This window comes from Physeter macrocephalus, chromosome 18, assembly GCF_002837175.3.
Source record: "Physeter macrocephalus isolate SW-GA chromosome 18, ASM283717v5, whole genome shotgun sequence".
Lineage (NCBI taxonomy): Eukaryota > Metazoa > Chordata > Mammalia > Artiodactyla > Physeteridae > Physeter > Physeter macrocephalus.
This window is the reverse complement of record NC_041231.1, coordinates 66,300,520-66,312,439: the sequence shown is the minus strand read 5'-3', so window position 1 is coordinate 66,312,439 and position 11,920 is coordinate 66,300,520. Positions and strand designations below refer to the sequence as shown.

General features: G+C 36.0%; 1 protein-coding gene across 2 annotated transcripts in view; it reads right to left on the bottom strand.

Annotated features, from left to right (window-relative positions):
• Positions 1 to 817: 817 nt before the first annotated feature.
• BMP5 (bone morphogenetic protein 5) overlaps positions 818 to 11,920 on the bottom strand; it is a 119,946-nt gene continuing 108,843 nt past the window's right edge. Inside the window, exons 5-7 of one of the 2 annotated variants that reach the window (XM_007108043.2) lie at positions 8,083 to 8,159; positions 6,424 to 6,534; positions 818 to 2,644 (exon numbers count right to left, since the gene is read on the bottom strand). In XM_007108043.2, the coding sequence (XP_007108105.1) occupies positions 2,495 to 2,644; positions 6,424 to 6,534; positions 8,083 to 8,159 (338 nt within the window). In that variant the 3' untranslated portion in view covers positions 818 to 2,494. The remainder of the gene's footprint in view (positions 2,645 to 6,423; positions 6,535 to 8,082; positions 8,160 to 11,920) is intronic. The other variant, XM_024121976.2, reaches the window with a different exon arrangement.

Sequence of the window (11,920 nt, the reverse complement as noted above, 5' to 3'; positions counted from 1 at the left end):
GCCACAGCAGTGAGAGGCCCGCGTACCGCAAAAAAAAAAAATAAAATAAAAAATAAAAAAGGATTAGGACCACTTTACAAAGCAAAATACCTATAAAGGAGAAAAATTAAAAACATACAGACAAAGAAACCAATACATAACTAGCTAAAAAGAACTGAAGAGTTTGGATCCTGTTAAAATAGTTCAAATTATTCTAATTTCTGCTAATAGCTTGAGTATTCAAAGTAATACTAAGAATTTACTATAATAGTTATTTGAGAATAATGTAACAGGCCATATGTGCACATATATGTGTATATATATATATATATATACATACACACTATACATATATATAGTGAAAATACTAGTGTGAAAATACTAATGCCAAACATCTCCCTTTTTAAATGAAAGATAATAAGTAAGGTAATTTCCCATCCTAATCATATTTTTGCTATTTTAAAAATTTCTTTGGGGAATTACCAGCGGTCCAGTGGTTGGGATTCTGCACTTCCACTGCAGGGTGCACAGGTTCGATCCCTGGTTGAGGAAATAAGATCCTGCAAGCCACATATCATGGCCAAAAAGAAAAAAAAAAAAAGAAGAAAAAAGAAAAATTTCTTTGTTGTTTGAACAGATCAAGAAAATATTTAATTCATGGATGGTTGCTTTGGCTCATTTAATGGTGAGTTATTTATCAACAGCACAAAAACTAGTTTTGGCAATTAAAAACATGTAATCCACAAACATTTTATATCTGATATGCTTATAGTCTCAATTTATGACATTTCGTATCCCTCTTTAAAAAAAGAGCCAAATCAAGAAGCACAGTAAAAACTAGTATCACAAGTTTAATGTATTTTAAAACATAGAAATATATTTAAACAGCATATTTAAAGAATAATATAATAGACTTTCGTTTCTTATTCTTATAATGGTATACCATTAATTCAAAAATATATTACTTAATGTACCTCAAATAGAGTTATTATCAAATTTACTTTAAGATAAACTGTATTTTAAAACTACATTGCAATATTCCTGAATCACGAACAAACCCATAACATTTTTAAGCTATTTCTGATACAAATTTTACTTAAAAAGTCCAAAAGAGTGATTAATAAATGGTGCTTTATGAATATTTTAAATGAACTGTAAATAATCCTAGCCGTGAAGCCCACATAAATAGCAAGTTATCCACTAAATGTCATTCTTCCAAAAGTCAGTGGGTTAAAGACAAGCCTTAAAAGGCAGAGAGAGAAACAGGGAGAGAAAATAAATTAATTTCAGAGGGAAGAACACACATGCACATACACACAACAGAACCTTCCCATTTGGAATTATTTGTGCTTGGAGGAAGGTTTACCAAATCCCCCTCCAAAATAAGGTTTTCAATGAGCTCATTCTCCAAGATATGCAAAATGAATTTCAGCTGTTCTTTCAAAATGGCAATTCTGTCAAAGCCATTCTGGGATTTGGGGTAATTTCCTCCAGTTGAGTTTCAGTGCTTTTACCCTAAATAAAATCCCTTGCATCCCATCAATCAGCAAACTCAGTTATAAAATAGAGCTACAGAAAATGGCTCTGTAGGCCTCTTTGCTCGGGTATATTTTATGTATGCAGTGACTCTTGTCTGTGGGGAGGGTAGGGGAGCACATGTAAATGTTTCTTTATTTTGGACTGTTTTTAAATCTGAAAAAAAAGTCTGCAGCAGTAGTGTTCTAGATAATAGGCAGACATGATTTATTTGAGGTAAGAAGGTTGTACTATGCTTTTTTAGTGTTAACTTGGAAAGTTATGGACACAGGCTCTAGTCTGTCTCCACAGAATTCCTGAAGCTTTGAGCTCTTTGAAAAATTTACAACCCACGAGCCAAGAAGGAACACTTTCCTACAGTTACACCAATTCTGTTCAAGCAAATAGTTATAACAATTATGTGCAACCTTTCAGCTTCTGTGTTCTGCCTCCCATTTATTTATTCAAATCCAGTTCAACATTTCACTTTATCTAACGAAGCAGAAACTCTCAAAGAAAAATTGTGTTCCTCCAAGAATTTTTGTTTGGGGTGGTTATTTTGTTAAGTTTTATTTCTAAATAAATATCCTATCAGAGTTTTCATTGGCACAGCCTAACCAAATGCATTCAGTTTCCTTCAACAATACTTAACAGTCAAAGGAGTTCTGTCTAATTTCAGAAAATTATATAAAAAGTGTAATACATTAAAAAATGTTGAAATGGAATTGGACTCAGCATATCCTATTGAAAGTTAGACTGGGTGATCTACTGCATAATTCAGTGACCTATAAAATACATTTTATTGAAAAGGCATCCACAAAGGAGAATATATACCTTTAAATAAATAAAAGTGACTATATACATGATATTGTACATAGGTTAGAGAGATGAAATGAGCCAGACTAATTTTATGAAATTCCCCTTTTATCTGAAAGGATACTTTTTATTGTAGTCATAAACCTTAATACAGATCTTTTTCTTATTACCATTATTACTAATATTAGTGGCAGCCACATGAACGCACTACCATATTTCTGTATTTTTTCAAAATGACATTGGAGCTGTCATCAAAGTACAACACAGAGATGGCGTTTAATTTGGTTGGCGCGCAGCAAGGCTTTGGTACATGGTCAGGAAACATCAGATGAACCTGGGGGGGAAAAACATTTTGTTCTTTAAGAATTAAGATAGACATTTTGTCTGCAGCTTGAAAGTAATATTCTTGTTTTATCACTGACTATCAGCACCCCCTTAAGCTACCTCCCTTTCTTCTGTTTATGTTCCATGGAAGGGTGGGGTAGGGCTGGTAGTGAAGGGTGTATTCTTAAGTATTAACACCTAGACTCGACCCACCAGTTCTAATTACACGTTGGTGCTTTAAAAAATATTCTACCAAGGAAGGAAAACTCTCTCTATGGAATATTAAGTGGAAATTTTCCTGGGGGAAAGAACATGGCAACTAGCACTGGGTTGCTTTTGGTTAAAATGACCACTTCTATTTACTTCATGAGAAATACAGAACTTCTAAATGCAAAATCAATGAAGCCATACCACTGCACTGTAGAAAGATGTGGATCTAAGAATTACTTTTGAAAGGATAACTAAACAATAAATCAATAATTTTTTTTGACAATAAAATTAAAAGCTGTGCCAGCTCTTCATTTTCCATGATAAAGGAAGCATACAAATCACAGCAAAATAAACTCCAGGTAAAATCCAATACTTGCTTTAAAGCAATGATTTCAACTATTCTCCCCATAATTTTTTATCAGATTGGCCAGAGTGTAACATCCTTTGACTTGCTTTCTCCCCTAGACAAGTGCCAAAAGGCAGGCTAAGCTAAAGCAGAGGCAAGGAGCCTAGATATTTTAAAAATTAAATATCCATCTTCCCCACCAAAGCCTGAAAAGGCAGCTGTACATGGACAGTGAAATGCTTAAGTAAAGGGTTTGTTCTCACTTTGATCAGACTGGAAGGTTTGCCTCTGTTGTTCAATAATCAAGGAAGGAGCCAGAACACTGTACCCCATTTCCCACCCACCCCTGCTGCCCACGGCCCTTCCTCCAGAGGAGTTTATGGGAAGTCTCACTGCAGAGTCCTTAGGGATCTACAAAGAGAAAATACAGCTCTTAGAATCTTGGCTGCACAACCTCCTGGCTGAAATGATATAGGAGCCCTGCCTATGGACAGACACAGCAGGAAAAATGAGGTGATCGGACACGGATGTGAAATTTCCTAAGACCTCACAAAACTGCAAGCTGGATGGTTTCTCCCAATTTCAGATGCAGCCTGCAGCCCTCCTCGGCTTTATCGTCCTCAACTCTCACACCTGTGATGGATAACCCGCTACTTCAAGGACCGCCTCACCAAGCCATCACTCTGAAAAAACGGGATTGTTCTTCAATCACTTCTCAAACATATTTTTCACAAACCTGCTCTCCTTTAACAACAAACACGACTGTTTTCTTGTTTCATGTCCTTCACAGGACAAACATAGAGAGTGTACAATGCCAGGGGGAAAAATAAAAAAACCCACCAAACTTGCCACATCCCTTAAAGTTCTGGGATGACTTTATGCTCCACATCCCAGGACAGTGATACAGACCAGGGTCCTGTTCCAAGTCTGTGTCAGTGTTTTAAAAAATGTTTGTTTTTAGTAGATGCTGCCTTCTAGACTACAGTCCTAAGAGCTGACAGTATGTAATTATATATTTTTTAAAAAAGAAAAAAAGAGAGAGATGGGGGGTATTTGACAAAGAGTTTTTTCGATACTTAAGCATTGTATAGCCTGAGGGAACTTGGATGCATATCTAAGGAAACACAGGAAGCTCTCTAAGTCATTGACAGTACAAAGAGCTTAACTGCTGGGAAACTAAGTGGCATTTCTCTATAGGCTAATAGTGGCTGTTCTGCTGTGACTGGACAGAAAGACAGTGACCAGGCCCCTTCCTTTCAGGTGTGAGACAGCAGCGTTCCTTTCTCTGTGATTGGTTTTCAGATGACTCACATTTCAGAATGTGAATTCTCATACAGAAGAATAGAAGGCTGGACTCCACAGACATTCTTTTCCTGGAGGAAGTTTGAATACAATATACCCTTCCTTGTACCACATACCTGCTCCCCATCCCCCAGTAATGATATCCTATATCAAGAAGTGCTTATATTAATAGATAGCAAAGATGAAAGAATACGAGAATTTAAAATACCCCCAGGAATTTACTCTATATTTTGCATATGGCAACCTTATTGGTCAAGAATCAATAAAAAGAAGAATATTTCTATGGCATTGGCAACATCAAAGCAAGCATGAGCGAACCTGCTGGTTGGAATTTAGACTCTTGTTCTTCACTTTAGACAGTGAAATAAGAGCTGTAGCAAACTAAGGTTTTCTTTAAATCAATATAAATTTTGTTATCAAGGAGGAAATAAGAATTTCTCCCTAGACATATGGGTTTTCTGGGTATGATATATCAAAGAAATCTAGGGTGGAAAAATCAGTGTTGGGGAAGGATAAACATGAGCAAATGTTTTCCATTCATTATTAAAAAGCAACCTGATAATTTTATATGATTGTATTCTGAAATAAATGCATATCTTCAAACTTGGGGGAAAAAAGAATATTTATAAATGACTACCTTGAAAAATATATATTTGTTTTATCTCTCTATTTCCTCTCTAATCCAAGGTTATTTCTAAAGTTTTTGACAATATCTATGCTTTACTTGCCATAGATATGTATCTTTGGTGTCTAGCTATCCTGTAGTACCTCTGAGGTCAGAAAGATGCCAGCAAAGCATCAAGTCAAATGATTTAATCTGTCAATGTATATATACAGTTCTTTATTCATAAGGAAACTGGGATGTTATTTCCATCAGCTTTAAAATGTACATTAATTGTGAAAAAAGGTAACCTTCTGAAGAGTTAACTCCTCACAAATTCTAATAGTTACTCTTTCTGTTGGTCATAAACAAGCCTCACCCACAAAGACAGATGTTCTTCTAATAGCTCCTGCTCTCCTATTACCATCCACCAAGTTAACTCCACTCCCATCCCATCACTGTCTTGATTTTAAAATAATGTGTTCCCTTCCTTCTGTCCTAATAACTTTTAGCTGAAATGTTCCTATGAACCCAAACTTTAATGTGGGATCACATCATGTAGGCTATGCATCTTCTAGAAGCCTCTCCCTAGTCTTCCAGAGGCTGACCTCCCCTCACCCCACATATCAAGTCACACACCCTAAGGCAGGCATGTCAGACTCTCAAGGGTTTTCATGAGCTCATTAGATACAGTAGGACCATTTAGAGATGATGAAATAAACATTTCATTATCTTTTTCACAAAAATAAGCCTAGATTATTAGAGATTAAGTCACTGTTATATTCCTAAGTGTGGAAGGGACAAAAGGAAGGCTAATTCCCACCTTAAAGATTATAAAGAAAAAAAAGGATCAAAAAATAGAAACCAGTCTTCTACTTATACTCTATAATACATTGAAGAGCTTCCATAATACCAAAGTATGTTATAGAACATTCTTAAATGATGAGAGAAAAAACCCTCAGGTGAAATGCAGTACAACTGTCACTCAATGCTTTTGCAATGACTGCTAATGAATTGTTAGGTTAGAAACAGCGCCTGCGTGGTGAGTCATATTGTCTAGTGAAGAAATCAGTGCACAATGATCACTTTATGTGATTACTCCAATTTTCCTCGCTGAATCCTTTCCCATTCTGGAATCAGAATTACTCTTTAAGCCAGCCTGAATTTCCTGACTATATCCACAATTGTTACTTTGGCACAGTTGTTACTTTAGAAATTTGAGAAGAGAAGAAAAAGCATTTCTAACTATAAATGGATGCTTTCCTTTGAAATAACTTTATAGGAAGTTTGCATCATAAACCACTTTCCATCCTACAAAAAGAAAGCATACCAGAGTCTGAACTATGGCATGGTTGGTGGCATTCATATGGGCATTGAGTGGAAAAGAACATTCTCCATCACAATAAAATGCAGCATATCCTTCTGGTGCTATAATCCAGTCCTAAAATGCACAAGAAGAAATAATATCACCAAAATAAAAACACAGAAAAACAATTCTTAAAGAATACTCAAATATAATTAATATAATCTAATCTAATCTGGATCAGGTTCTCTTCTTGGTCCAACAATTACTGTAATAGGACAGCTTCCCCCAAGCCCTTAATTTATGGTTAAGTTAAAGTTTACAACAAAAGTATAAATATTTTCACAAGAAATTGTCCTCTGTAATTTCTCCCAAGAGGTCACTATGTAAGATATTCATAGCCTGTATTAACCCATGTATTCATGAATAAAGCCTTAATCATGAAATAGCATTCTAAATATTGTTTAAACAGGAAATGATGAACTCTGGAAAGTTCAAGTGAACCAGAAAGGAAAAGAAGAATAAACTTAATTGAGATAATTCTCATTACTTCTTACTAACTCATTCCTGCTTTAGAAGCTTGACAAGCTCCTAAAGCTGTGAGATTTGCTCCTTGTCCTATTTTTCTTTCCATTCATGTGTTAACTTTATAGTCTCTTTAAAAAAAATGATTTGGAGAAAATTTCTGAGCACTGTACGTGAAAAATTTTAGGAAGCTAAAAAGTTGGCACTTATAATGGTGGCCCTGATTTTTTTCCAGAGATGTAAAACTTGTCACAGATGTAAAATTATTGAACAATTCATGTAGAAGGTTTATCATAAATTTGAAAATGCTTACTTGTTAATATTATTTCTCAATATAATAGCTCATATTCTGAGGATCCAATGTAATGGAATAATGTAATCTAAGCAATCCAATTTAAACTATTTCAACACAGAGCCATTAAAAATTATTTTGGTTAAATCCTCCTTCTCACCCTGTTTGTGAAGCAGATGTAAAAGAAAGCAACAAGATTTTTAAGCACAAGAAAAAAAATTTTTTTTGTAGATCTATCTTATGACAGAGACATAGTCAAGGATTCTATTTCTTTTTTTTTTTCTTTTTTTTTTTTTCTCCCCAGTTCGCGGGCCTCTCACTGTTGTGGCCTCTCCCGTTGCGGAGCACAGGCTCCGGATGCGCAGGCTCAGCGGCCATGGCTCACGGGCCCAGCCGCTCTGCGGCATGTGGGATCTTCCCGGACCGGGGCACGAACCCGTGTCCCCTGCATCGGCAGGCGAACTCTCAACCACTGCGCCACCAGGGAAGCCCGATTCTATTTCTTATACCAATAGTTTGGGACCGTAGGAGGCAAATGGAAATTGCTTGAGTTAATCTGAAAAATGGGTATTAAAATGAAAATTTTGGGATATTTAAACAACAGGATTTTTTTTTTTCACTCTCTAAGGGTGCATTCCTTCTTTAGCGTAATTGTTTTGTTTTGTTTTGTTTTTACCATAAACTCTGTTATGTTTCAATGGTGAAAGGATAATGGAGAAATAAAAATGGTGTGGATAATCCATATACTGAATAGTCACGTCAAAAATAATTGGTTACTGTATAGGAAAAATTACTAACAAAGATTCTTAGTAATTCAGGATTGATAATAAAGCAAAAAAGAAGCAACCAAGTTGGTTGACCATTCTTACCTGCCATCCCAGATCCCGGAAACTCACGTAGAGTTCATGCTTCTTACAGGCTTGTTTTTGTTCACTTGTGTTATAGTCTGAAGATAAAAATCAGATTTTCAACAAACGGCACTCTGTCAGGTATGCTAATATTTCTTTTGTGAGTTCACTGATAAAATCAAAAGGAGGCTGTATTTGAAGTTGTGAAACATGAGTTTGAATCTCAAAGTGAAAGCCACTTACTAGCCACGTGAACTTCAAGCAAGTCACTAGCCTTGAATGTTTTCTTCTGTAGAATGCAGACAACACCATGTACCTTGAGAAGTTCTAACGAGGATCAGGTTGTATCCTTTGTGTTGTGATGGTGAACAGCCTGATACCTGGCATTCAGTGAATGCTCTTTCATTAATTCATTCAAACTACAGTGGTGCTTACTATATTCATGTATATTAAATATTCAAACAACACTTTTTTTATTCTTCCATGAGACAGACACTGGTAGAGGACCAACTGGGATGCTACAGAGTTGATTTTATCTTAATAAATATATCAAACTCAGGTTACCCAAAGTGGAGCTTCTGATTGCCTCCCCCCTCACCCCCAAACTAGTTCCACCTATAGAGGACTGATAGCAACTTCCCAGGCAAAACAAACAAACACAAAGACTGGAGTCAAAATGTACTCGTTTTATTTCTCACATCCACATCCAATCTGTCAGGAAATCCTTACACATTTCACCTTCAAATACATCCACAATTCACCCACCCTCACCACCTCCATGATGGGTTCTGGTCCAAACCAGCACCATCTCTCTCCTGAATTACTGCCACATCCTCACTGCTATTCCTCCTGCTCTGCCCTGCCCCAACCCACCCTCATATCAAAGCAGCCAAGAGTCAGCTCAATTATGTCACGGTCCAGCAAAATGTCCCACAGCGGTTCCCATACCAGGCCATGAGGTCTCCTTGCTGTTTTGCACACAGGTCCACTTTCTCCCACCTTAGGGTCTTCACTCTCACCCCACCCCCCTTCCTGCAATGCTCTTCCCCTGGATATCTACTTATCTAAGTCTCAGAGCTTCTTCAGTTCTTTGCTTATGCATCATCTTGTCAACAAGGCCTTCACTGACTACCCTATTTCGTATCCCAACTCCCACTCCAATATTTCTCTCCCTCCTTGCTCTGATTATTTTTTATCCATTTTGCTGATCATCTCTTAATATGCTACACCATTTACTTGTTTATCATGTACTTTGGTTCTTGCCTGTTTCCTCCCTCTAGAATGTCAGCTCCCCAAGGGTAAAAATCTTGTTTGGTCCCATTTGGTGCCCTGATATACCCCAAATCTCAGGAACAGGGCCTGGCACACAGTAACTACTCAATAAATATTTGAGGAATCGAAGAATGAATTCCTCAGAATAGTCCAGAAATGACTTGTAGCAAAGAAAATACATGATTTCCAGGACTTATTTTGGAATAAGTCCAAAATAAGTCTGAAAAAGTTTGGAATAAGTCTGAAAAATCCATAACCTTTGATAACTGATTAAAGGAATTAAGAATAGAGAATCCCCAATCGCATGTGGAATAAACTAAAACACTGCAGAAACACAGAACATCACAGAAAATCTCTCTATATTATTGTCTCTGGGGTTTATTCATACTCTATATAAATAATATTCAAAAAGCTAACCCATTTTAATTATTTCTAACACAAAAAAATGAAAGAGGAAATAATTTAGGGTGATGGGAGCCGCAAAATAATTTATTTTCAAAGAAGACAGCTAATGTTTTCATCTAGGAATAAATGCTACTTTCACTCTGACAGTTGTCTCTGGTAAATCAATGTAGCAGTTCACTATGAAGAGCAGCCTGTCTTAAGGTGTCACCTTCCAGTTTAATTATCCTCAACCTCTAAGAAAATGCAGACACATCAAAGATCCAAGGGGCCTGTCTTAACGGGCCCTGTCGTCTGCCTTTCACAGTGACTTCAACTAATTATTTATTTAATGTGAGTCTAGAAAACAAGATGATGATTAAATTTGAACACAGAGACTCTTTTACTTCTAGATCAGAGTTATTCCTGTATGCAATTACCTTAATTAAAACAAATTAAATATATAGATAATGACAGAAAATGGAGAAAAAGGAATTTATTTGAAACGTAGCATTCTTCTTCTTTGGGTAAACTTTTCTGTTAATTGAAATAGCAAAAGGAGTTAAGTTTGTCCAGGCAATAAACAAGGCTACTGTAATAATAAGTATAATACCATGAAATGGATGTTTGAACCCTGCATCATTTTTAGGGAAAAGGAATAACTAACTCTGGTATTAGTTTGACTGCATAAACTTCTTGATATTTAAAATTTTTTAAAAAATAAAGTCAGCTATGCATTAGACCAGGGACCAGCAAATGTTTTCTCGAAAAGGACAGATAGTATATAATTGAGGCTACAAGTTTCCCCCTCTCAGTGACTCAACTCTGCCCCAGTAGCATGAAAGCAGCCATAGATAGTATGTGAATGGATGGATATGTCTATATTCCAATAAAATTTTGCTTACGGATCCTAAAATTTCAATTTTATATAATTTCTGAGTGAAACAAAGTATTATTCTATTTCGAGTCTTTTTCACACATCTAAAAATGTAAAAACCATTGTTAGCAATTGGGCGGTGCAAAAACAGGCGATGGCTGGATTTGACTCTTAGGCCTTACTTTGTGGAACCCTGCATCAGACAATCATGGGAATATTTATTCATTTATCCTTGTCTTAATGAAAGGCATGGAATGTGAATAAAGACCTTATAGCCAATAACACGTTCAAGTATATCTGAAAAGCCATAAACTATGTCTAAGGTTATTTGAATTCCATGTTTATAAAAAAAGAAAGAAAGTCAAACTCAAAAGTCAAAATAGATCTGTTCCATCTATGCAGCTTTTCATGCAGGCTCAGTGATGTATATAATGTAACATCACATAAAGGTAACGAGCAATAAATTTATAACAGAATCTCGTTCCAAGAGTCTGATTTCATAGAGCATTAGGACCATATGCTTAGTCTGTCAGAAATAAAAATGAATGAATACTGAGTAAATGTTGTACCCAAACCAGCAAAGTCTGCAGTTAGGTTTACTCAATGGTTGGCAGCATAACCTGTGGGAGGAAAGGCAAGGAAATTAGATTTATATCTTTAAAAAATAGTGATTGGCAGCCCTTCAAATATGAAAATGAGATGGACATGATGCTGCTGTTGACAAACCTGCGTAGAAATGAAGCGTCACACCAGAAACTACTAAACTTTCTAGAGCCACAGCCAACACTAGAAAAGCATGCTAGCATTCCTCAACCACAAGGCAGGTATCGCAGACACGTTATCTCCCTGTTTTGCCTCTTAATGGTAATAATATTGGGAAACCAGTTCCAAAATATTGAAAATATTGTTAAATACTTTATGCCAATTTGTTTATGATCAATTTCTGGAAACAATGTAAATTTATTTATATTTTTACAAGCTATTTTTTTTCTTCCAGTTTTATTGAGATGTAATTGACATACAGCACCGTACAACTTTAAGGTGTACAGCATAATGGTTTGACTCACATACATCAGGAAATGATGATCACAGTAAGTTTAGTGAGCAGCCATCATCTCACACAGATACAAAATCAAAGGTAGAAAATTGTTTTCCTTGTGATGAGAACGCTTAGGATTTACTTGCCTAACAACTTTCGTACATAACGTACAGCAGTGTTAATCATATTCATCATGCTGTACATTACATCCCTAGGATTTATTTATCTTATAAATGGGAGCTTGTACTGTGTGTGTGTGTGTGTGTGTGTGTGTGTGTGTGTGTGTGTGT